The sequence below is a fragment of the Lissotriton vulgaris genome, chromosome 5 (genome assembly GCF_964263255.1).
Source record: "Lissotriton vulgaris chromosome 5, aLisVul1.2, whole genome shotgun sequence".
In the NCBI taxonomy this organism is placed as follows: Eukaryota; Metazoa; Chordata; class Amphibia; order Caudata; family Salamandridae; genus Lissotriton; species Lissotriton vulgaris.
In genome coordinates, this window is record NC_141693.1 from 1425237456 (window position 1) to 1425264948 (window position 27493).

At 42.8% G+C, this 27493-nt stretch overlaps 1 protein-coding gene across 1 annotated transcript in view; it reads right to left on the minus strand.

Annotated features, from left to right (window-relative positions):
• LOC147712695 (11-beta-hydroxysteroid dehydrogenase 1-like) overlaps nucleotides 1-27493 on the minus strand; it is a 208052-nt gene that overhangs the window by 29905 nt on the left and 150654 nt on the right. Inside the window, exons 4-5 of the mRNA XM_086923363.1 lie at nucleotides 8195-8380; nucleotides 7351-7494 (exon numbers count right to left, since the gene is read on the minus strand). Of these exons, the coding sequence (XP_086779489.1) occupies nucleotides 7351-7494; nucleotides 8195-8380 (330 nt within the window). The remainder of the gene's footprint in view (nucleotides 1-7350; nucleotides 7495-8194; nucleotides 8381-27493) is intronic.

The window sequence follows — 27493 nt, forward strand, 5'->3', positions numbered from 1 at the left end:
TTAAAGTGTTGGGTGAGTGTTGGACACCTGCACTCACTACAGATTACTCTGCACAGAAGTTACACCGATATGGCCACTAATTAGTACCTTCGGGTGAAAAAAATACCCTTGTTTCAACCAGACACCATGCAGAAAGACTATTTATATTTGAAAGTACTTTATGGGAGTCAATAAACCTTGGTCTTGAGACCTATGTTTACACATCTGGCTTAGTTCAGCATTCTGTGCCCAGTGAACTCTGTCTTTCCTTCCTTCAGCAGACAAGTCGGATCTTGTCTTTCGCTGTCTACAACTGTCTTGAAAGAGGCAAATAATGAATTCAAACACCATCATATTAGTTGTCACTCATTGTAACTAACAGATTGTGTCCTTTTAAAATGCAATAAAGATGATTGGTGAAACAAGAGTCCAGCTCGCCTGGGAAAGCACTAAACGTGCAACGGACATTGTTCAGCAGGACCGTCCTCACCTTTCTGAGGGAGGATGCAAAATGTTCTGCTGTGTTGTGCACATGCTAATGCTGACTGGGCACTAGAAGTTGTGGAACTTTTTGCAACATTCTGAGGACTTTTAGGATTGCAGTCTGTGTTAAAACCCCTTGAAGAAATACCCTCCATTCAAAGGCAGTGTGCTAAATGATGGCTAACAGTTCATAGAACGGTGATATTAGATAGAATTAGGGAACAGAATCTCCGTCAGCTCTCCATGGCATTCAAAACGAACAAATGATGGACAGAAAGCAGAACAATGTCATACATTCACCCCAGTACAAAGATCTCGGCCTAAATCCATCCTTTTTTGGCTCACCATGCCATTCCATATTGGAACCAGCCATATGCAAATCAGTCTTGACCCAGCACCCAATGGGAACAGTCCCCCTGAACTGCCAGGCCAGGTCCTCACTGGACTGGAAACAAGCATCCGAGGACCAGTATTTGGCTTTCAACCCTCATCAGCCAGGAAAGCTTGACTCTAGTAGCATGGAGAGCACAGGACCCAGGTCTGGGCATTTCTGTCCCACTGGGGTGACAATTGCAAAAAGAACAATAGATGGACAGAATGCATAACAAGGTCATACATTCACCCCAGTACAGAGATCTGGGCCTAAATACATCGTTTTTTTGTTCACAATGCCATTACAGTTTGGACCCAGCCATATGCAAATCAGTCTTGACCCTGCACCCAATGAGAAAAGTCCACCCGAACTACCAGGCCAGGTCCACACTGGACTGGAAACAAGCATCCTAGGACCGGTTTCGAGTTTTCAGCCCTCATCAGCCCAAGATAGCTTGACTCCAGTGGCATGGAGAGCACGGGACCCACGTCTGGGCATACCCGTCCCACTCAGGTTGACAAATGCACAACTGGTCCCAGGATGCTTGTTTCTGGTCCAGGGAGGACCTGGCTTGGCAGTTTGGTCTGGACTGTTCCCATAAGTCACAGGTTCAAGACTGATTTCCATATGACTGGGTCTAAACTGGGGTGGCATGGTGAGCAAAAGAACAATGGATTTAATCCAGATTTCTTGACTGGGGTGAATGTATGATTCATTCATCAATCCGTCCATCATTTGTTTGAGTAGCACTTTTTGCCCTAAGTGGGATGGGTATGCCCAGACGTGGGTCCCTTGTTCACTGTGCCACTGGATTCAAGCTAGCCTGGTTGATGAAGGGTGACATAGCCTCTGGTCCGGGGAGGACCTGGCTTGGCAGTTCATTCTGGACTGTTCCCATGCAACACAGGGTCAAGACTCATTTGCATATGGCTGGGTCTAAACTGAGGTGGCATGGTGAGCAAAAGAACAATGGATTTAACCCAGATCTCGTGACTGGGGATGAATGAATGATTCATTCAAGCATTCCGTCCATCATTTGTTTCCCTAGCACTTTTCGCCCTGAGTGGGATGGGTATGCTCAGAAGTGGGTCCCTTGCTCAATGTGCCACTGGATTCAAGCTAGCCTGGCTGATGAAGGGTGACATACCCTGAAACTGGTCCCAGGATGCTTGTTTCCAGTCCAAGGAGGACCAGGGTTGGCAGTTCGGTCTGGACTGTTCCAATGAGGCACAGGGTTAAGACTGATTTGCATATGGCTGGGTCTAAACTGGGGTGGCATGGTGAGCAAAAGAACAATGGATTTAACCCAGGGGTGAGTGGTGGAGTTTGTTTGCTGCTCATCAGGCTGTTGTAATATTTTTAATCTTTTAAATTGCTGAATCTATGTCCGGGTATTAACTGCTGGTATTGCTGAAACCAATATTTACTGCTGCTATTGCTTCGAAATGCCGATTTTAAATGGGGAATTTTTAAGGTTCACTTACCCGCACGTCTCCAACACGCACTTCAGGACTCCTTCAAGGATGGGGAAGCATTGGATTTTGCCCTCACTATCTCTCCACATTTTCTTCTTGCGGCCACTTTAATATATAGGCCTCCTGGTCCCGCAAGTTCCCTTCTTAAATGTTTGGATGATGCCATTGTACCTAGCGCCCTACACTACGCTAATTTTTTGTTACTTGCCGATCTTAACATTCACTGGGACTGTAAAGAGATGGCCGATACGAGTGAATTGAAGGATACCTTGGATCTTGCCCATCTGATACAATGGGTCAATTTTCCGTCCCATAGTGGGGCCCATACTCTTGATGTGATATGTTCTAATTTCTCTTTAACAGTTCAAGATCCTCTGCCGGTCACTTGGTCTGATCACTCCTTAATCAATTTTTCTTGGTTAATTACATCTCCAGCTCCACCATCGAAGTTAATTGAAAGTAGACCTCCTCCTCGTCTAGAGCCGGTAGCTTTTGGCAGGGTCTTGTCAGAGTCACGTCCAGTGGTGTGGGAGGGACTGTCTGAGGCAGTAGGAAGCTTTCACAATTGGATTGTGAGAGCAGTGGATCAACTGGCTATACCCTCCAAGGAACTTAAAGATAAAAAAAAAGCGTGAAAAAATTATAACGCAGCTGGCGACAAGCGTACTGCCCGCTAGCCAAATTAGCTCTTTGGAAATGTCAGAACTGTTACTATGATGCAGTTAAGAGCGCTAAAGGTCAGTTTTATGCGGAGCGCATTGCTCAATCCAGGAATAATTCAAAGGAAATCTTATTAATTGGCCAGAACTTTTTGAAGCCAGTTGCAGAAAGTAAGGCTGCCCCTGCCTCCAATTTCTGGTGCGAACAACTCTCTAATTTATTTATCAACAAAATACAAGCAATTCAGTCCAGTTTGAGGCCAGCTAGCCTGGGCCCGACTGAATATCCGGCCCAGGCCGTTAGCGAGCCGGATCGCACACTGATGACCTTGACAGGATTGACGCCCATTCCGCTGGCCAATACTCTGGCCAATCTTAAAGCACTCAAATCAGGATCTTTGGCAGACCACTGCCTCACCAGGCAGTTGGCAACAGTGGCAACGGTAGTTAATCCAGAAGTTAATAATATCATTAACTTGTCCCTGCAGTCTGCCGCGGTGCCTGTGAAATGAAAACAGGCTAGATTATTACCCTTGTTAAAAAAAACCCTCATTGAAACCAGACACCCTGGCTAGCTATCGACCAATCTCTCTCCTTCCAGCTGTGGCGAAGGTCTGTGAGAAGGCAGTCTTCAAACAGCTGCCTGCGTTTATCGAAAGCTCTGGTGCTCTTCACCCGGCCCAGTCCAGTTTTAGAGCCTCTTACAGCACCAAGACTGCTTTGGTCGTGATAACAGAGGCTATTAGGGACTGTTGTGATTCTAGTGGCAGAGCGGCCCAGATTTTATTGGACCTCTCTGCCGCATTGGATACGGTTCCACACCAACAGCTGTTAGCTCGCCTGTCTAATATTGGAATTTCAGGCCAGGTGAGGGACTAGATTGAATCTTTTTTGGCCAACAGATCGCAACAAGTGTGGGTCCCACCTTTTTCTTCTACACCTAGAAGCATAACTACAGGTGTCCCTCAGGGCTCTACATTGAGCCCTTTGCTTTTTAATGTGTATATGACCCCAATGAGATATTTGGCAGAAGGATTGGGTGCCAAAATTATAGCTTACGCTGATGACACTCAGTTGCTTTTCACATGGAAGAAAGATGAGACTTTTGTGGAATCAGCTAGAAACTGCCTGATGGATGTTTTTTATTGGCTGTCTATGGCCCAACTTAAATGTAACAAGGAAAAATCAGAGTTTCTCCTTTATGAGACCTTCACGCCAAATTTTCGTTATGACTTGTGGCCAACAGGCTTCCCCAAACCAGAAACCCAGGGTAATCCAGCAAAAAACCTGGGAGTTTGGTTCAGCGAGGATCTTAGATTTCAAACTTAGATCAACAAGCTGGCAGGAGTGTGCTTTGGGACATTGAAGCTTCTTAGGAAATTCCTGCCGCTCCTGCCAAAAGCGGCCAAAGAAATGGTGACCCACGCTCTTATTCTGTTGCCGCTTGATTATGCCAATTCTCTTTATATTGGTCTTCCTTGCTATCAGATAAAAAAGCTTCAGACAATTCAGAATGCGGCCGCTAGAATGCTTTTAGGCATTCTGGGTAGCCTTTGAATCAAGCAGTCTCTTCGCGACTTGCATTGGCTCCCTGTTGACCAGGGCATTTTGTTTAAGGCACTATCACTCACAGTGCCATTTACAAGTCCGGATCCCGTTATCTCAGGAGGCGTTTTATTTCTATACACCATCCAGGCTTCTCCGGTCAACAGGTCAATGTCTTGTTGCCATTCCTCGCTATTGCCTTGCCAGAACAGGAGGGAGTTCCCCCTCTGTAAGGGCAGCTAGGGTCTGGAATAATCTGCCCTTTGAGTTTAGAAATAATCACGATCTAAGGACATTTAAGAAGCAATTGAAAACCCTACTTTTTAATTAGATGGCTTGGTTCCTACTTCTACTTCCGCTCACCCCGTGCCGTGACACATCCGGGTAGCTGTGCGCGTTATAAATGTTTGGTAACATAACATAACAGAACAGATCTCTTGACTGGGGTGAATGTATGATTCATTCAGCATTCCGTCCATCATTTGTTTGCCTAGCACTCCATGGCATTAAAGCATGGAACACAGCAAAGGTGTTTTATGGACTCACACTTCCTGAGGTGTTGGGCGCTCTTCCAACCTAACCAAAGAAAACCTTGAATGTCCGTTGTTTACAAGAGTAACGCTTTACCAGTGGCTTTGCACCATCTTGCACGAGAACAGCCCGGGACACTCTAGCTCAAACAGAGATCAGAAATAAGCACACATTTCCCAATTTATGACGTTAACTCCTTGAAAAAGGATTTGCACTTTTATCATCTAATGCAGAGGCTTACACTACACTCTCTGGCCAATTGAATGTGCACCACAGATTGACGTACAATATCCTGCAGCAAAGGGAAATCTAGAAACAGCCTGTAGTACTGCACCCTTTCCTTGCTTCGTGGATTTTATTTTATTGTTTATGCCACTGTTTCGTCTTTCCCCTTTCTTTTAAAGCACTACTCGTACCACCCCAACTTCCACTGTTTCCTCACCATTCTCTTTCCTTACTATCTCTTTAAATAGTTCAAATAATCACTCCACTGCAAACAAAAAACATAACTATGAAACATTGTCATTTGGAACGCCAATAGCTCTAACTTTCACTAATCGGAAACCGATTGCATTGCAAATGCTTGTTTAACCTTTTAGCTTCTTCATTTTCTCCTAAATCACATATAAGAAGGCAAAACAGGTACGATTTTCTTTGAACTCATTTACTGGTGCAGTGTCACATCCCTTTAAATATATTTGACTGCTCCAGCCATGTAGTTCCATTACACCACTTAAATTGTAGCAGCAGGCTATTCGAGCAAAAGGCCAAGAGAGACAAGTACATTACCAAAGACATTAGCAAAAGAAAGACTAGCACAGAAAACGTTTATTAATTTTAAAACCATTGCCGTGAGTAACACCTGGTTCCCTGATGACTGCACTTCTGCCCTACTTGAGCGGTCTACAAACATTATACATAACTGAGATCAGGTAAACGTCAAAATTAAGGATCGGTGACTATTATGTATCAGGAGGGTTTGTGGGTTACCAATTGAAACATGGTGGCCAGGCATTATCTGATTCCCTGGCTACTGAATATATGCAGAATGCAACCGTCTATATTTCTTCAAACACCAGAAAAAGGTGCACACTCCTACAAACCAGCTATTAACTTGCAGGCGCAATGGAAATCTGGGTTTTCTAGTTCTTCTAATATCTTCTGGTAAAACCTTGTAGTAAGGTAATGTTTCATTGACATTACGTTCATGATACTTTTAGCTATATTTCTTCATTTTATTGAAAGCTGGCATCAAGGACAAGCTGTTTTGTAAATGCTCACTAAGGGCAGGATCTAAATTGTGGAGGACAGGTTTTATTTTATCAGGGGATGGGGTAAATGACTGTATTTCCTTGAGGTATTACTCGTTCCCCTACATTTAGAATTGTCAGACAGCCCTGCAGTCAACTAATAACTTCGTCTTGTCAATGTGTTAAAAGTGAAATAGACGACTCTGTCAAACATTAGACAGGAGGGGAGGAGCGTCGCCTCACTTAAGTGCCCCCCAAAACCCCAGAGATGAAAAATAAAATAGGACGGGCGGGGCTTGTTGAGTGACAGCAGGAGAAGTGGTGTGCAGAGGACTTTGCACTGTTTAAAGTGCGTATGTCTCTTTGGCCAGCCGTCTTGCGACTGGCAGTCAGAAATGTACACTTAAACCTCTCAACCCAGCTGTCTTAACACTGAGAGGTTGAGAGCAAGTACAGGCATCCAGTGCACTTGGGAGTGCCGACAAAGGCCATTCCCACCGATCAGGGCACTGCTCACATGCTGGTTAAAAGCACGTGAGCAGACCAAGATTGGCTGAGGGAGTTTGCTAGGGCCTGCATTGCAGCCCCAGCTGAAGATGTCAGAGTGAGGAGGACGTCATCTGTCACAATCCGGAAGTGTTTTTGCCACATGCTCACCCACTAATTTGCCCGCCAGCCCACCAATCGGGAGATGCCAGCCGCCACTGACATTCCAGCTGCCTGTCAAACTTTGAAGTTGTTTTTGTTTTTTCAAAAATAAAATCCCAAAGTGGGATTTTGTTTTAAAAAAAACTAAAAGTAATGACCCCAATAAGATAGGAGTTGTCTCCTATGGTGTGGAGGTCATTCAAACATTTTCACTATCCCTTCCCACAAGATTTTTCACCATAGTAAGGGAGAGTTAAAACTGGCCATTTCACCGCCCATTCTAAATTGGATACATTATAAGTGTTATATATACTCCTATAGAGACTTCATGCATACAAAACAGCCCCTTCCACATGTACATACTCAGAAAGGGAACAATCCCTCTCTTCCCCGGTGCGTAGTCTTACCTGTGTCAATGTAGCTCAGGACACCGAGCGTGATTGAGACATTTGTCTTCTGAAAGTGAAACTCTTGTCTCAGCGAACTGAAAAACCCATCAAGGGCGAACTTGGTTGTGGAATATGGAACAGTAAAAGGGACTCCTATTTTCCCTAAAAAGAGCAAAAATGCATAATTTATTTTAAATCATTAATCTTCCACGTATACCAGAATTTCCTGTAATAGCCAAAGACTTCAGTCAGAAAGTTCGCAGACTATGAAGCATGAACCAAATTAATCCTGGAACAGATTATTTTTAGTAAACTGAGCCCACTTTGCATGGGAACAAGAGGGAGATAGTACTATTAAATATTGACCCCTAGAATATTGCGTACAAGAATAGCAAAGACAGAATATGGTGGGACAAAATACTAACAAGCAAGTGCATATAGGGAAGTATTGTTACACTACTCCTAACTCCACAGCTACCTAACTTGAAGATATATGTACCACATAGGTAAATATATGTGGAGCTTAGAATAAAAAAATCGACTTACCTGTTGGTATTTTTTTTTATATTTGTTTTCTATATTGCCCTTGAGATTGTGCTCCATCAGTATTCTAGGATTTATATTCAGGGTGCACACTGTAGAGGGATATTCCCCGGGTATTGGTAAGTCAATATTGTTTTTTCCAAACCGAGTGGACTGAACTCAACGATATTCCCCAAATGTGAGGCTACCGCTGATCTCATTTGTATTGACCATGCTCTAGTTTGCATTCTCTTCCACTGTTGAGACATTAGTCTGATTTCTTATCATTGACCAGCAACAGCAACTGTAAACCACAGTTCACTATTATATACAAACTCACCTGCCACTGATGAAACGACGATGATGCTGCCACCACTTTCTTTCAACTGTGGCAATGCTGTGACAGTCATAGTGGCATAGCTCAGAAGATTGATCTCCAGCAGTTTTCGAACGTGGTCAACATTCCCATCAAAATAGTTGAAGTAAGTATGTCCAATGTGATTCAAAATCAGGAAATCTAACCCCCCTGCAAGGAAACATATCGAGCATATGCAGTTTAGATATTCAAGAAAATTAGATTATCTACATGCACCGCAACAGAAGCAGTCAAGGAGTACCCTTCTTACCGTAACCACGCTGGAATTGACAGTTGGTTCAGTACTACATCTGAAACCCATTTAATAACCAAGTTCACTGTAGTTCACAGACTTTTGACTGTAAGAAGACATTATGGGCCTGAGTCACAAAAGTAACTTACAAGTTTGAGTAGGTTTACTAATTTTTGGTATTCAGAAACCGCACTTTTGTAGTAAATTACAGTTTTGTCATAACTTACACTATTGTAGTATGTCCTGCACTGCACAGACCCAATGACTGGTACTTAAAATAAAACCACATAGAAAATAATGTTAAATTAAATTAGTTAAAATTGCAAAAAAACAAATAAATATAAACAATTGCTAATAAAAATATAAAAAATAGTACATATTTATTAGCTAATTATAAAATATGTATAAATAAATAATAAATATGTCGTACATATTTATTATTTAATCATACATATTAAGTATGTATAATTAAATTATACATATGTACTACATATCTATTATTTAATTAGACATATTTTACAATTAAATTATAAGGTTTTTAAATAAAACCCCCATATGAAATAATGGTAAATTAACACAAATTCTTTAAAATAGTAAAATTAAATATAAATTTAGGTTTAAAAATATATAAAAAATAGTTCTTATTTATTATTGAATTATCAAATATTTTATAACTAAATATTTCCAAGTTGGTGGAGCATTTTGGGACCCCTCCCTTTTTCTTGCTCCATGCTTGGCTTATCACCCCAAAACTTCCAGTAAGGAGCTGAGGTGCATAAGACTTTTTGGGGGAAAGTGTTGCACAGATTTGTCAATCGGCACCAAAGTTATATGCAAGATATTTTTTTTTATTGTGTATGGAAATGTGATTCTAACTACAACTACACACCACTATTTATTTAAGTAGAGTGCGGAATCGCCTCCGCGAGTAGTGGCACCCATCACGAAAGTGAGCAGCGCGTCTTTGGCGACCTGGGAAACTAAGTTTCCCAGGTCGCCAAAGTCTCGCTGGAAACTAAGTTTCCCAGGTCGCCAAAGTCGCGCTGCTCACTTTCGTGATGGGTGCCACTACTCGCGGAGGCGATTCCGCACTCTACTTAAATAAATACATAGTGGTGTGTAGTTATAGTTAGAATCACATTCCATACACAATAAAAAAAATCTCTTGCATATAACTTTGGTGCCGATTGACAAATCTGTGCAACACTTTCCCCAAAAAAGTCTTATGCACCTCAACTCCTTACTGGAAGTTTTGGGGTGATAAGCCAAGCATGGAGCAAGAAAAAGGGAGGGGTCCCAAAATGCTCCACCAACTTGGAAATATTTAGTTATAAAATATTTTATAATTCAATAATAAATAAGAACTATTTTTTATATATTTTTAAACCTAAATTTATATTTAATTTTACTATTTTAAAGAATTTGTGTTAATTTACCATTATTTCATATGGGGGTTTTATTTAAAAACTATATATATATATATATATTGTTTACCACCAAACACAGCAGCCGCTGTGTATATGCACTTCCAATCCAGTATTTTCAGAAGAATCCACGAGACAGTGCGTGTGCTCAAATAAGATTTATTTCTCCATTAGAGTTCCATCATATAACTCATGGCAAGTATGGAACAAAAACCCAACGCGTTTCGGCGATGAAACTCTCGCCTTGCTCACGGGTAACTCGTGCGTGAAAAACAAACAATTAAATAAAGTTTACAAAAAGTGCATGTGTGGTCAGTGAACCGATCATGAACATAGACAGAGGACACAGTTGCAGTCACTATGGCGGACATCTTAACATGGTGCATTTCACAGTGTGCTCAATATAAAACATGTTCCAAGTGGAAAAACTTATATCATTCAAGATTGTTAATGCAAAATAGGCACATGTGGGTGTCATATGTAAGATTTGAATTACAAGCCCAGTGGCTGATAAAAGCAACCTCTTGTACCGCAAATGAACCCTCTAGTGGATGATATTAACATATAACCACATATGAGCGATTGTTTCAACATAATTGTGTTGACAGGCTGATAAGTTTTATAAATTCTATAAATTCCCAGTGGAGCCTGCAAGTATAGTACAAATGTCAAGAAAGTGTATTTCCCTGTAGTTGATTGGAAATGTCAGCATCTGTGTGAAATAAAAGGTTTGGTGAAACCGTCTCCTGTGGAGTAGCGTCCTTGAAGCTTTGGGCTTTTTTGGGAACATGTAACAACACGGCAGCCTAACCGTGTGAGGATTGCACCATCTGCATAAACAGTAAGACAGACCTGCGTGTTTGGGTACAATCCCGAGCTAAATGGCAGCACAGAGGACTTCGTTTTTTTAAACAGATGCTGAATTTCTGAAGCCCACTGGAGGGTTTAATTAACATTTTAAAAAGGAAGCGTGAAAGTACCTGCCAAAATTACGGACCTCACTGGTGAGGAATTAATTAGACACTACAACTCCCGACATGCTGCTCACCTGGGAGCACTTGTAAATAGCGGAAAATTCGAGTTGTGTGCTTTCCGGTTTTGCCAGTCTTCCTCCCCACGATGAAGGAGCACGTTTGCTTCGAAACGCGTTGGGAAAGAAAGTGATTGGAAATGTCAGCATCTGTGTGAAATAAAAGGTTTGGTGAAACCGTCTCCTGTGGAGTAGCGTCCTTGAAGCTTTGGGCTTTTTTGGGAACATGTAACAACACGGCAGCCTAACCGTGTGAGGATTGCACCATCTGCATAAACAGTAAGACAGACCTGCGTGTTTGGGTACAATCCCGAGCTAAATGGCAGCACAGAGGACTTCGTTTTTTTAAACAGATGCTGAATTTCTGAAGCCCACTGGAGGGTTTAATTAACATTTTAAAAAGGAAGCGTGAAAGTACCTGCCAAAATTACGGACCTCACTGGTGAGGAATTAATTAGACACTACAACTCCCGACATGCTGCTCACCTGGGAGCACTTGTAAATAGTGGAAAATTCGAGTTGTGTGCTTTCCGGTTTTGCCAGTCTTCCTCCCCATGATGAAGGAGCACGTTTGCTTCGAAACGCGTTGGGAAAGAAAGTGATTGGAAATGTCAGCATCTGTGTGAAATAAAAGGTTTGGTGAAATCGTCTCCTGTGGAGTAGCGTCCTTGAGGCTTTGGGCTTTTTTGGGAACATATATATATATATATATATATATATATATATATATATATATAGCGTTCCTGCCCCTCCTTCTCCAAAAGCAGGCACCGGCAACATGGAATACTGAAAAGGATGTTTATTTCATGGCAGAAGCAGGACAACACATTTTGGTGGTATCTACCACCTTGTTCACATATATACATTTGTTTCCCAGGTCACCACAGACACCATGCTAACTTTCGTGATGGGTGCCTCTAATCTCAGAGGCCATTCGGCACTCTATTTAAATACCTCCAAAAGGAATTGTAGCACACTCTGGAGTATATTTTTAAAATGATTTATTTAACCACCATACAGCTAACAAAAGCGTTTCGGCCTCACCGGTTTTGCCATAAATTATCCATGAGCCCAACAAAACTCCTTATGACCCCTATACTCATCCCATCCATGAGGCCTAAAAACACTCTACTATCCATACACTATAGCTATTGCTGATCCCTAAAAACTCCTGCTACCCCTCTACACAAAAGATGCAACTGTACGGACAAGATGGCCTTTAATGATGAAGCTGCCCTTGTGACCAATAAATTCCAGAACAGGGGATACCCTAGAAGAGTGATAAAACGAGCAAAAAAGGCAGCCCTTAATGCGCACAGGGAAACCCTCCTGGAGAAAGTTGAAAAACCCACTGAAGAAGAACACCATATGTGTTACCACCTTCAATACAGCCTCACATCATATTAAACGGCTGATACTGAAGAATTGGCGTATATTGAACTCTAATGGTCTGGATCTGGAGAAACCACTGGTCTCTTTTAAAGGGAGCACCAGTTTGAAGGATCACACAGGACCTACTGTTAAAAATTCACACAGGACCTACTGTTCAAAAATCTAGCAGAACCACAGAACAAATTCTTTGACCCCTGTTGTAGGACACACAAGATGCAGCTTATGTGACGTCTGTCATTTGACGAGGGACTCTAAGAGTGTGGACGTGGGCTTAACCTACCTGTGGGAACAGAGGGTCCACATGAATTGTAACTCGGAAAATGTCATCTACCTGATCACACGCACCTGCAACAAATAGTACATAGTCATGACGACCAGGAGGGTAAAAACTTGGATCATGGAACACAGAAGTACCATCAGATGCCAACAATCCCATACAAAATGTAAAACACTCTATTTAGAACAAAACCATTCAATTAATGATATTTCATGGACTGTACTGGACAAACCCAGATTAAACCCTTCAAGAAGATAACACTCCTATTGAGGGAACAAAACTGGGTGTATATACTCAAAAGTCATGTATCGGGATTGAAAGATGATATCCCTTGGAACACCCTGAAGAGATAAAGGGGGGGTTTGTTGCTGTTCTCCCCTTGCAGGTGTGCTGGGCTATATATCTATTTGATGTACGCGACTGCTGAAGGTTAATTCTGACCTTCCCCTGCCAAAAAAACACCCTCCCCCGCCCCCAATCCGAGGGATGAGGACCTCGGCCCTCCACCCTCTGACTGTGCCTAGCACACTGACTTGCACAGCCTGTTGTTTTTTCCACTGTCTAGCAAGGGCCACTTTTACAATTTATTTTTTTACCTTGATGTCACCTGCTGCACAACTATTTCTTTCCCCTTTTTACTTGCTGGGGAGACTCATCCATTATCTTGCCATTTACCACTGAATGTTTAATGGAAATATATGTTTTTCACCAGAACAGATTTATTTTTCTTATGAATTAACTTAAAGATTTTGTCCCAGGTTTCAAATTTCGAGAAAGAAAGAAAAAAAGAGACACTCGCTGGAAAAACCTCAGATCAGTGACATTTTGACGTCATAGATGCCACTGTCTAGTGACCAGAACTGCTCTTGCTTTAGTAGACGCAAAACAGATAGTCGCGCCACCTACGCGGCGAGGATTTGGAAAGTGTTCAGGCGGTGCACCCACCTTGTCTTAGTAAGGAGCTAGGGGTGGTGGGTCCCAGGTCTGGTCCCGAACGTTCTAACAGAGAGCGGGAGTTTAAAGATATAACTTCCCAATTCTTATTTTTAGAGGACCAACTTTGGGTCTATATACAAGAGTACTACCGTTAACAGATATATTTCCATATATTCTTTTATAGTGCATCGCCAAACAGGTTAAGAATGCCACGGCATGGCATTTGGTGGACACGCACTCCCTTACAACACTCTTTGGGTTCCAGATTTATTTTCCATTAGATCATGTGGTTGTAGGGCATCTATACCAGAAACAGCAACATTTCAATTCCAAACATGTATTGCCAATTTGGCAACCACTATCCTCATATACTGTGAGATTTTACAACAGTGTGCTGATGAGGTTATTTGGTGTCTCCATAGTCACACTTTTCAGTAATTATGTTTGTTGATGACATCTAAGACATTCATATATATTTGTGTTTGTCTCCTTCAGAGTTTGACCACAGGGGGTCACTCCCTACACCTCGCTATTTCTAGAGGCTCAGTAAGTGATTTTCCTTCACGCAGCACTAATGAGCGCTGGTTGTTTGAACAGGTGTTTTTTAGGAATGTGCCTTGTGGGCACTTTTAAGCGGCTATTGCCACACATTGAATTTCTGAATCCAATTTGGACTGAATGTTCATATTAATTTCGAATAGCACCAACGAGTGTTCCATCTGGTGTGTGTGGATTGTTGGTATGACCAAGCATATGAGGGTTAGATACTTTCTTTCCCTGTAACCCTCTTGTAAGGTTGTTTTTGGGTGACTGAGCGATTATCCTTTCCCCTTTATTTTCTCATTTCACAGACTATGGATTGTGTGTTGATCAAGGTATCTATCAATCAATCAATCAGTGACACTTATAAAGCGCGCTACATACCCGTAGGGTCTCAAGGCGCTGGGGGGGGGGGGGGGGAGCCGCTACTGCTCGAACAGCCAGGTCTTCAGCTTCTTCCTGAAGGAGAGGTGGTCTTGGGTCAGGCGCAGGTCGTTCGGGAGGGAGTTCCAGGTCTTGGCGGCCAGGTAGGAGAAGGACCTTCCTCCTGTAGTCGCTCTTCGGATGCGGGGGACGGCGGCGAGGGCGTGGTTGGCTGATCGGAGGTGGCGTTTGGGAGCGTAGAAGTTGACTCGGCTGTTAAGGTAGCTCGGGCCTTGGTCGTGTAGGGCTTTGTGTGCGTGGGTGAGGAGGCGGAAGGTGATTCTTTTGTTGACGGGGAGCCAGTGAAGGTCTCTCAGATGTCCGGAGATGTGGCTGGTTCGTGGGATGTCGAGGATGAGTCTGGCTGAGGCGTTCTGGATCCGCTGGAGTCTCTTCTGGAGCTTGGCGGTGGTACCGGCGTAGAGGGCGTTGCCGTAGTCCAGTCGGCTGGTGACGAGGGCCTGGGTGACGGTCTTCCTGGTCTCGGTGGGGATCCACCAGAAGATCTTCCGTAGCATGCGTAGGATGTTGAAGCATGCCGAGGAGACGTTGTTGACTTGCCTGGTCATGGAGAGGGAGGAGTCCAGGATGAAGCCCAGGTTGCGTGCATGGTCTGTCGGTTTGGGTGCGGTGCCCAGGGCGGGAGGCCACCAGGAGTCGTCCCAGGCGGAGGGAGAGGAGCCCAGGATGAGGACCTCCGTCTTGTCCGAGTTCAGTTTGAGGCGGCTGGTCGTCATCCACTCGGCTACCTCTTTCATCCCTTCGTGCAGGTTGGCTCTGGCGGCGGCGGGGTCGTTGGTCAGGGAGAGGATCAGCTGGGTGTCGTCGGCGTAGGAGATTATGCTGAGGTTGTGTTTGCGTACGATGGCCGCGAGGGGGCTCATGTAGACGTTGAAGAGGGTGGGGCTCAGAGATGATCCTTGGGGGACGCCGCAGATGACTTCGGTGGCCTATCTCTCTGTATTGGAAGGATCACATTCCACAGATACCGGAGGTAGGATCAGAGTGTACAACACTGGTCTGAATGATAATGGGCCATATGTGATCTACATTAATCAGGTTTGAGATTAATTGCACATACATGTAGAGGGTTTGTTTTATGCCACATGTGCCCGCCTACGGAAATGAGTCAAAAGAGACCCCTCTTGTTCTAGTTCACCCCTCAAGACGCACTGGGCACGCAGACTATGGCGTCCACCTAGAGGTACATCACACATACCTTGTTGTGTTTCTATCTAGGACCCTAATTCGATATTCCCAATTTATGGCCTTATGTGGTTATAATTAATAATATCCTTATAGAGGCATAAGAATCATATCCATATTCAGTAATAGCCCATGCATTCCAAAGCACAGCACGGCAACTCCCATCGACTCCTAGAAAGCACAACGCGTTCTTTAAACAAACCAAGCCTCCAGCAGCCCGGGAAATCCCCCCTGCTTTTGTTTTGATTTGAACAAGAACTCCTGGAGTCCAGAAAGAACTGTTAGTTCTTAGTGACGTCTTATGTCCAACCTTACGTCAAACCCGGCACCTTCCAGGTATAAATATACCAACAGTTGCCTTAAGCAAACACACAGTGGTTTGGAGCAGAGCGGCTATCTACTTGCCCGAGAGCCCAGCTGATGCGCGAGCCCACGGAAGCCGTCCCTCCCCTTTGACGCGCTGGAGAAGCTGCTTTTTCTCACGCCAAGAAAATCCAGCTCCGGTGTTCCAGAGTCACCCTTGCGGGTTGCTGGGAGATCGAGTCCTGAAGAAAGAGATACCAGACCTCCCACATTCTATTACCAAGGTACGGAGCGGACTAAACCCTTAAGAGAATTCTTGATTCAGATTCTTGACAAAACCAACTTAACTTAAACTGCTACTTACTTACTCCTTCCCAAGTATTAGGCTTAGGTCAGGTACACCGGGGTAGGCGTAGTTAGAAGCACCAGTTGAGTATGTAAGGCAATGTTTTTATGTATGTATATATTTTATCCATTTTAAAGTATCATATGGCTAAAAAACCATATCAATGCTTTTACAGTATTATTTCATAATACTACTTTTACTGTACGCACTTTACTTTATGATAAGTATTGAAATTGTGGCAATTGATTTCTCTTGCATGAGAAAGAAGACTGCTCAATAAAATACCACCTTTGATTGAAAACGCCCGTCTCTCTATTTCTCTGCACTCTGGTGAAACTAAGTATGCACGGTTGACGGTTGAGTGAAGTAGCTGCCTATTGTTTTTACACTACTCTAGAGACACACTCTTTTCCGAGGGAGCAAAGTTGTCATGTTTGTATGGTTGTCAGAAGCTAATCCCTTCTTGTCTAAATCCGGAGAGTTAACTCTTTCCTGAATATTCGAGAAAGTTTCTAGTGACCTCTGAGCTAGCTGGCAAAACTAATTAAGTCTAATATAGTCAGTAGAGACCTAGTCGACCTCAGTTCTACGTCTACACTGCTGTTTATATTATTCCAATACGCAAAGCCTATTGGGAATATAGGAACTACACTACATGGCACCCAATGTTTGGTAAGGTGATAATCTAACGCAAGAAACTAGAGTAACTCAGTCATGCTTTTTCACACAGAACCCTTTTCCCGTAAAAACTCCAAAAGACGTCTGGAGTGGGTGAAAGGTTTATGTCCGCCGGAACTTAGTAGGAAGAGATTCCCATGTATTAGTTTTTGGTTTAGTCAACGTTGAAGGATACGGTGTTCCAAAATATTGTGCACCTAATCTTGGTTTCCTTGAAACTTGGCCTGCAACAAAGAGCTTTCTGTCAGTAAAAATGGTGGAAAGTGACGATGAAGCAGAAAGAGCTAGAATAGCGGCTCAGCTCGTAGAGGATGACACAACCATCCAAGACAATGACCCGAATGCTATAATCATTCCGGTAAATGTAAGAAGAACTATAACTCTTAAACTTATAGAGAATGGACTATCACCAAGAGGTGGTACAGTCATATTCGTGGTAGAGGCCCATGAATATCGGCAGACATAGGTATTCTATTCATGGATCCATTTTCCAGCAGCACACGCTTTAACAAAAGAATTCCACTATTACAAAATAGAGGAACCTCCGGATATATACACTCCTTTCGAGGACGTTGAAATCCCACTAAATTACCAAGAGCACCTGCTCTGGTTTAATGGCGCCCTAAAACATCAAAATCACATCACCAGGCACGGTCCACTAGGAAGACTAGGAGCAACGTGGCCGGTTCTAGCCAGCTACACACCACATCCAGACATTGATAAAATGTCAGACCGGGAACTTTTAGTTCATCTAAAACTATTAATTAAAATACATAGACAATTGGTCCAATATGTCATGCGGACTTCAACAGTCCAACCCACAATTATTATTCCACAGCCAACCCCTCATCAGGGGAACACAAACAAAATTACACCACAGAACATACAATCATGTCTTGGTAAAGTACCCACAAAACGGGAACACATTCCATTCTGGTTAGCACAGAAAATTACTCAAATAGAGGCAGTATTTCCAGATACTACTCCTACTGAGATTGGCTATAAAAGAACTCCGTCTTTCAGGTGCAATGGGGCCTGATGAGCTCCCTATATCTGTCCTGAAGCAGGACCCAGCTTCCTGGAGTAAAATTTTGTTCATCATATTTAGATTTTGTTTCCTAAATAAATCCGTCCCCTCATCCTGGAAAGGGAGCATTTTGGTGCCATTGTTCATGAAGGGAGATAAGAACGAACCTAAGAATTATCGGCAAATCGCCCTTCTCGATGCAATTGGTAACATTTTCTCCAAATGTCTCCTATATATGATAAATGACGGGGTCGAGAGGAATCGTATTTTACCTTTAGAACAGACAGGTTTTCGCAATGGCCATGGCACATTGGACAACCTCACTGCACTGCAGATAATCTCTGATAAATATGTTAGGGTTCGAGGAGGACGAGTATATGCGGCATTTATAGATTTCTCCACAGCGTTCGACAAAGTGGATCGGCCGTTGCTGTGGAGAAAACTAGCGGCTCTAGGGATGCCTCCTCTCCTGTTAGATTTGGTTAAGGCCCTTTATTCGGATACTTGGTGCCAAGTCCTGCAAGGGGGGAAAGGGAGTTATCCCAAATTATTCCGACTATCAACGGATTAAAACAAGGTTGTCTTTTGGCGCCTCTGCTCTTCTCCTTATACATCTCAGATCTCCCTATGGCCCTATCTGCTTGTGAAGGTATCGCTCCGTCATTAGGGGGAACTCCAATTTCCTGTCTGTTATATGCGGACGATATTCTTATATTGGACCTCACGCCCAAGGGGTTAAATAATCGTCTACATGCCCTACACCATTTTGCAGAACTTCATTATTTAAAGATAAATATGGCCAAAAGTCAAATTATGAGTATTTCTGGGAGGAAAAAAAACAAAATATGAGAACTTTGGTTGGTCCGTAGGAGGTCATGAACTGGAGGTGGTTAAATCTTATGTCTTCCTGTGGAAAATATGGATAACCTAAGCGACAAGGCCCACATCGATAACAACTCCCGGAAGGCCCTGTACCAGGGTAAAAGTTTGAGTGCATTGTACTCTGCCACTGGGAGAAGGCATTTTTCACATATGCTAGAGGTTTTCAGGGCAAAAATCCAGTCATCCCTTCTGTACGGTATTGAAATAGTTGATATAGGGCAATGGGGTTTTTTACATGTTGCAGAAGGAAAAATGTTACGGTTTTTAGCCTCCACTAACACTGCCTGCACAGTGGCATCCCTGAGACTTGAGTTTGGCATCCGTAGTAGTTGGGTGCCGGGCTTGGCAGGGCTGGTGCGTTGGGTAACCAGCCTGGCCAGAGGGGATGTGGGTACCTTGAGATATTTAATGAAGTCAGAATTGTTGGGCACTTTAAGGGAGTTCTCCTCTATTGTAAAAAATTTCAGGAAAGCGGTTGTACTTCTGCAATTGGAGGAGAGCACTCTTTTCACTCTGTCTGCTGTACAGTTAAAATCACTTTTGAAACAGGCCTCGTGGGTTCTCAGCTTTAGGCTGGACAGGGAATCCATACTTGCAAAGAAAAAAGTATCCCCCCTCACGGATACGTGCGTATTAAAAACGTATGCAACCCTATGTCGCCTGGAATATACCCCATGGCATACGGCGTTTCTGGCTTCTCTTGAGGCAGGATCTACTCCCTCTTAGTAAGCTTATGGTTAAGTGATATGGTTGCTCTGCAACTTGCAATTTTTGTAATTTGTCAATTCAGGACTTCATACATGTTCTTTTTATATGTCCTGCACTTCGTTTATTTCGTCGTTAGTGGTTTAGACACATTTGTTTGAAATTGAATATCCTTACAGCCAATTCTTTTTTATGTGCTTTATATAATCCTCCTAATGAAATGTTTTGCTTCAGCATTTTTAATTTTTTTAAATGTTTCTTAGATATCTATTAGAAGGTTTTTATCCTTATGTGTTGTGCTGATTACTTAGGATTTTGGTAAAAACTTGTTAATGTTTGTTGTATTTGTATGCGCACTTTGCATCATATTCTCTTTTTTTATGTGGATCTCTTTGGAGATCCAAAACATAATAAACAAACTTGAAACTCATGCTCCTACTGAGAAACACAGAATTCTGACTATCGGTCTTCCAATGGGGATCGCACCACATGTGGAAGACTGACACTTGGGGCACAGTCATTGCTTCAATATACACAAAAACACATGGTGTTCCGTCTATGGCGGTTATACCAGATGTACTAAGACAGATTCAAAATGAATACGGTCCAGAACCTGCTTTAACTCTTGGTATGAAATTATTGAAAGACTTCAAGCAGGTCTCGGCTATATTATTAGCCAACATAATAGGAGAAGCAGCATCTGTGGCGATCCGCCAGACATTGAAGGAGACATATATAGCAGACCAACCATTTGAACTTGCCACAATCATAGAAGAATCCTATGAAGAACTAGGAAGAGATAGTTTGGGTGGGAAACCAGTAAAACCCCAACTAACTGAAAATCCTGAAAAAACCTTTATTAAAAATAATCTGAATACTCCAAAACGGAGTTGGGATGGTAATAAACAGTCCACTCCCAGGGAAAAACGATTCCAGTCCAGAGGAAGGTCTCCCCAATGGAGAGAAAAATCTCCCCAAAGGGAGCCCTCTGAGAAAAGATACAACCTTAGAAATAGGGATAATTTGAAAAAACCTGATAGATATCAAGATGTTGATACACGTCCCTCTTGATCTTTTCAGACTTCCTCACAGAAATCGGAAAGAAGAGGACGGTCAGAACACAGAGAAGAGCACGTCAAGACCAAAGACAAGGAACCTGCTCATCAAAGTAAAAAATTACAATATCCAAGAAAGAAGGTAGCTAGTATTAAAATTAAACATGCTGAGGATACTGAGGACACAACTGAGAAACGGAGAGTGGGCCCAGACAATGCTAGACAGCGCAGCAGAAGTGACCATAGCTCGCAAGATCGTGATGAATCTTCTGGAGACAGTGGACACGAATGAATACATTCAGGTGGAAACTGCAGACACCAGGGTTAGAAAACCTCATAAAATATTATATATACGAAATAATATTGCATTTAGAGGGGGACAAGACGAGGAAAGTAAGGGGTCTCTTTTGGGATAACCATTCGAAAGGTGATGACATCCTGTTAGCTGAAAAAGACTGGCCACCAGAGTTTGTCAGGGAGTGCCCTCATGGCGAAGAAATGATTATGCCTGCCTTCTCTAATCATATACCAATTCATAAAAAATATACACTTGCAACAAAATGGGCAGTAGCTCAAGCTCCTGCATTATATAAAAATCATGTAGGATGGGATGAGGATTCGCCTCACCACAAAATCCAGTTAAAAAATCAGCCCACTGCACAAAGGCAGTACCCAGTTAAACAAGAAGCTAAAAAGCAGGTCAAGGAGAACTTAGATCAACTTGAATATTAAGGGGTGATTGAAGCATGCACCTCACAAATGAACAATCCTTTGTTTCCTGTCTCCAAGCCAGACGATTCATATTGTCTAGTTTTGGACTACAGACACCTTAACTCCTGTTGTCAAACATTTGCAGTACAAAACTCACACAATGCAGCACTAATGAATAACATCGTACTTAAAATATATAAAACAACATTAGATATCTCTAATGGATTCTTCTGTCAAAACATTGCACCTGAAAGCAGGTATTTGACCACTTTCTCAATAATGGGGTCACAAAAACAATTTTGCCGACTCCCACAGGGATTCAAGAATAGCCCAGGATTATTCTCAGCAAGGGTAACAGAGTTACTTCAAATATATGACGATGAGGCATTATCCTATGTCGATGACATCTATCTCACAGATGATGACCTGGAGACTCACTTAAAAAGAGTGAACACCATAATACTTGTGTTCGCATCAGAGTGTTACAAATTCAACTTTAAAAAGTCACGAATTGCCCATCTAACTGTCCTGTTTCTAGGATAAGAATTATCAAGTGAAGGCAAGAGCCTAGCTCACAATTTCTTTGAGAAATGTGCTGTACTCCAAGCACCAGAAACGCTGAAGAATTTACAATCAATACTAGGTTTCCTGAATTTCGGAAGAACATACATTCTAAATTATGCAGAGAGGCTTAAACCTCTCTATGAATTAATAAAACCAGATTTCAAACCAATCAATTGGACTCAGAAACACACAAAGATTTTGAGACATGTTAGCTAAAACAAAATTACAAACTCGCGAAAACATACGCAACCTTGTAATCCGAGTCATCCCAGGAAGATGCGGATTCACATACCTGACCTCCAATGAGGGAGAAACGGTACCTATTGCTTACAAATCACATTTGTACACTCACGCTGAAATAAAATTCAGTTCTACTGAAAAAAATCTGACTGCGGTTCGAACTGCTGTAGCAAAAGAAAGAGCCCTAGCACAAGGTAAACTAATAATAATCGTTACACCAGTACCTGCCTTAGAAGCAGTAACAAAAGCAAGCATTCCAAATGCTAAAGCATTACATCAGAGATGGATACAATGGGTTAATTCTCTTGCTGCAACAGACGTAGTATACGAATTTGATCCTAATTTAAAAACACAAGAATTTCTCCAATATCAATATGAATGTCCTCTGCAGACTGAAATCCTGCCTCTGGAACATTACGGTTGTATAATATATACAGACAGATCAGCACAACCCGCAGTTGGGAATAAACAAGCATATAGTGCTGCATGCGCGATCGTTAAAGGTCGTTGGCACGAAGGGAAATTTAGACCAATGGTCACTAAAACTCAATCTCTAGGAGATTGTACAGCTCAGCGAGCTGAACTACTAGCATTTAAGATGGTGCTTGAAAATACAGATCGCAAATTGCCCACACTAATAGTGTGCGATTCATATTACTGCGTTCAGTCTTATAATGAATACTTGCAGAACTGGGTTCAAAATGGCTTCAAAGATGCAAAAGGTGGCACAATCAAGCATAAAACGCTTTGGGAACAAGTAGTTCTTTTACAGAAAGAACTACAAAAGACTCACGTGATACATACACTGAGTCATCAACGTGATGGCGTTCACGTTGCGGGGAATTCATTGGCTGATGAAGCCGCGAAGGTAGCTGTGCAAACGGCTTCCGTAGCTGCTATCACCCGGTCAAAAACAAAAATAGACAGCGATATACTGCAAGCTGTCAGTGCTTCAGTAAAAGATGACAGAAAAACGCTCCCGAAAGGCTTTCCAGTAAAGCTCTCATACATAACTGATGCGAACAATGTTCCATTTGCTCGAATCCCTGGAGTGGGGGATAGAGAAATTCCAAATATGGAACACAGATTAGGACTTATTTCAGCGGCACACAAAGGGCTAGCTTCTGCACATGCTGGTATTTCCGCCACAACATCATTATTAAAACAGAGATATTGGTGGCTGGGATGAGAAATCAAACTAAGAACTATGTTCTAGAATGCAAAATATGCCAAAGAATGAAAGTATCAACAGTAAAATGACCAGCACAGACGCCCCTTGTAATCTCAGATAAACCATTAGCATGTGTTTACCTGAACCACTGTGGTCCCTTACAAAGGGATGGCAACTATAAATATATCATGGTCGCAGTGGATTCCTTTTCGAGATTCATTTGGATGTGGCCCCAGCACTCGGCTGACGCCAGAACGGTTATAAAAGATTTGCGAGTCTTTATTGGCACATACGCAATTGGCATGCTACATTCTGATCAGGGTCCTTCGTTTAGCTCTCGAGCTTACAAAGAGGCCATGAACAGCATGGGGATTGCATTGCGGTACTCTTCTCCCTTCCATCCTGAGGGAAATGCGGTAGTGGAAAGAAAAAACCGGGACATAAAGCATTCTATAACGGTGAGGGTATTAGGTTCGGGTGATGGGTGGGTCAAACATTTAACAAGTGTCCAACGTAGTCTTAATAATCTGCCTAGAAATTCTCTAAAAGGCCTCACTCCCTACGAACTATTGTTTGGTACTAGAATGCACATTCAGGATCTTGATTGTCACACTTCAGTGGTAGAAGAAAAATCCTTTGATATCAAAGACCGTTTGGCTGTTTTACAGGATTTAAATGAAACAAGAATAAGCCTGAGTAACAAAGTTGAAACAACAGCCGACAACCACTGAAGAAAAACCATCTGTCCCAGCAAGACCTGTCTGGATTCTAAACATTGGAGATCTGGTCAGAGAGAAGATCGCGGTGAAGAAGGAATCTGGGCCTTCTTACAGAAAAGCTGTACCTGTCTTAGCTGTCAGCGGAACGAGATCAGTTGTACTACCGCCCCTTGCTGGTAAAAAGGAGAACCAAGTTGTATCCATCGAACTGGTAAAACCACAATCATGTGGCCAATAATAAGTAATAGGCCCAAGAAATAGCAGAATACCGAAATTTGCTACAATCCAAGAGGCTCATACTGAGAGACTAATCAGATTTGATAAACCTGCAGTGAATTAAAAAGGACTATGCAATAATGCCATGGAACTTGTGCCTCTTGAAACCCAAATTGCAACAGTTCGTCAAGAAACACCAGTCTACAATGATGTAGCCTCTGACTATGCTAATGAAACAAAGAAAAATGCAAAAACAAATGAAAATCCGGAAATAATTCCAATAATTGACAGAACTGCATCTGGCTACTTCATCAACTTCGACGACTTTTCTGAAGATCCAAGCGAGCATGAAGAAACGCCTGCAACAAAAACTTTCAAAGACAAAGTAATTGAACTTTCTCTCCAACTAAAAGAAACATATCTGATTTCACCATGGATTGAATTTTGGATTGTGTTAGGTGTACTTACTCTCCTGCTTTGGCTCATCATGGTTCTATGTTTGGGAAAATTCATTGATGGAAAATATAGTACAATGGACACAGCAAGTCAGAACATCAACTTGGTCCTAAAGCCTCACACATCCTCCCACATCGAGAAAAGAGAACTGTCATCAGTAAACATCTCAGCCAATCCAATACCCGGTGGGGTAGCATGGGACAGAACTGATTTTGACATTTTTGGCCCGGTTGAGCTCTATAAGTATCCACACCAGTTCAAGGTTTCATTAAGTGACTTTGTGACACCAAGTACTTTCTCTGATGATTGGGACTTTGAAAACATTAATAATATGATGTCAGATTTAGTAATGAAATGAATGAAATGAAATGAAATGGAAAGGGGATTTGTATAGCGCGGCTGCTGCCCAAGGGCGTCCAAGCGCTGAATAGAGGGCGTAGTACTCTGAGGGGGGATGGGGTGCTTAGTTTCTGAAAAGGAAGGTTTTTAGTTCTTTGCGGAACGAAGAGAGGATCTGATTAGATCTTAGAGAGGGGGGAAGGGAGTTCCAAAGCTTGGCAGCGTTGAGCTAGAAGGACCTGCCTCCTGCCCTGGATCTTTTGATTCGGGGAACTGTAGCAGGCAGGCGTTTGATGAACAAAGTTGTTTACCGGGGCAGTAGGGGGTGAGAAGGGAGTGGCTGATCTGGGGGCCAACTCTATAGAAGGCTTGGTGGGAGATACAGAGGGCCTTGAATTTTATTCTTTCCCTGACAGGGAGCCAGTGGAGAGATCGAATCCCTGCCTTAACTGATTCTCTGCGGGGTATCTGGAGTAGGGTCCGGGCTGCACAATTCTGGGTCCGTTGAAGCTTTTCTAATACGTATTCTGGTGCTCCCAAGTAGAGGGCATTGTTGAAATCATATTTACAACAAGGGGTGGTGAGGGACAGAGTCTCTGAATTAAGCAGAAAGCTCTCACCCAGTCAAGAGATCAGGGCTAGATCCAACACCGTTTTTTAGCTCACTGCACCATCCCAGTTTCAGAACCTGGCTGTATGCAAATTAGTCTGTTCCTGTCCCAGTGCATGATGGGAACAGGGCAAACCAAACTACAAAAGCCAATTCTTACACTGGGAAGGAAACAAGCTCCTGGGGACCGGTTTCTGGCATTACAGCCGTCTTCGGCCCGGTTTGCTTGAATCCTGATGGTGCAATGAGCAAGGGTCTCACATCTGAGAATACCCTTCCACGCTTAGGGTGGACAAAAATATTTACAACAAGGGGTGGTGAGGGACAGAGTCTCTGAATTAAGCAGAAAGCTCTCACCCAGTCAAGAGATCAGGGCTAGATCCAACACCGTTTTTTAGCTCACTGCACCATCCCAGTTTCAGAACCTGGCTGTATGCAAATTAGTCTGTTCCTGTCCCAGTGCATGATGGGAACAGGGCAAACCAAACTACAAAAGCCAATTCTTACACTGGGCAGGAAACAAGCTCCCGGGGACCGGTTTCTGGCATTACAGCCGTCTTCGGCCCGGTTTGCTTGAATCCTGATGGTGCAATGAGCAAGGGTCTCACATCTGAGAATACCCTTCCACGCTTAGGGTGGACAAAAATATTTACAACAAGGGGTGGTGAGGGACAGAGTCTCTGAATTAAGCAGAAAGCTCTCAACCAGTCAAGAGATCAGGGCAAGATCCAACACCGTTTTTTAGCTCACTGCACCATCCCAGTTTCAGAACCTGGCTGTATGCAAATTAGTCTGTTCCTGTCCAAGTGCATGATGGGAACAGGGCAAACCAAACTACAAAAGCCAATTCTTACACTGGGAAGGAAACAAGCTCCCGGGGACCGGTTTCTGGCATTACAGCCGTCTTCGGCCCGGTTTGCTTGAATCCTGATGGTGCAATGAGCAAGGGTCTCACATCTGAGAATACCCTTCCACGCTTAGGGTGGCCAAAAACGATTCAGAAAAGGGGGTGGTGATGAACAACATACAGTGTAGGGAAACTATGCCTTGAGTGGCTACAGAAATCCACACTGGCTGAAATTAAGCAACACTTGACTTTACTTAAAGACGGTGCTGACTTGCGTGATTTCATTCTGGGACCACGCAAACAGCGTCAAAAACGTTTCATAGTGGCCGGTATATACGCTGCGTACAACGAAGCTTGTAAAGTAATGCAAATTGAAACAGCAGAAAACATACGAGAAATTGATTGTATACATTTGGAAAAATCACTTTCTGTGGTGGACAATGGGTTTAACGACTCTGTCCTCCAGAATATATTCATTGGACAGCATCGTATCATCTGCTATTGATATAATAGAGCAGGACATGCTAATGTTACAACATGGCCAGTCTCAATTACGTTCTATTGTACAGCTTGGTTGGACGTTGCAAAATCTGCGTTCAGGCTACGTACCATGGCTTTTAATCAACACAATGTCATTTTTCGGTATCTTTAACCTTACTGATAAACAAATCAGTTTCGCACAAAAAGGAGCAGACTATACGATTCTGAGCATTGAAAAACTTGAAAGATTACCATTGACAATGTCAGTGAGACCTGTCATTGAATGGATAATAGAATGAGAAAAACAAGTACCCCCTGGGTAGTAGTATAAATAGACTCCTAGGGCAGGGTGAATAATTTATGTGAAAAAAAAAATTCCTAGGCAGTCTAACTAGTAGGCAAACAATTGATCTGACCCAATAGCAAAAGGAACATTCAAGAATTAAAATTATGA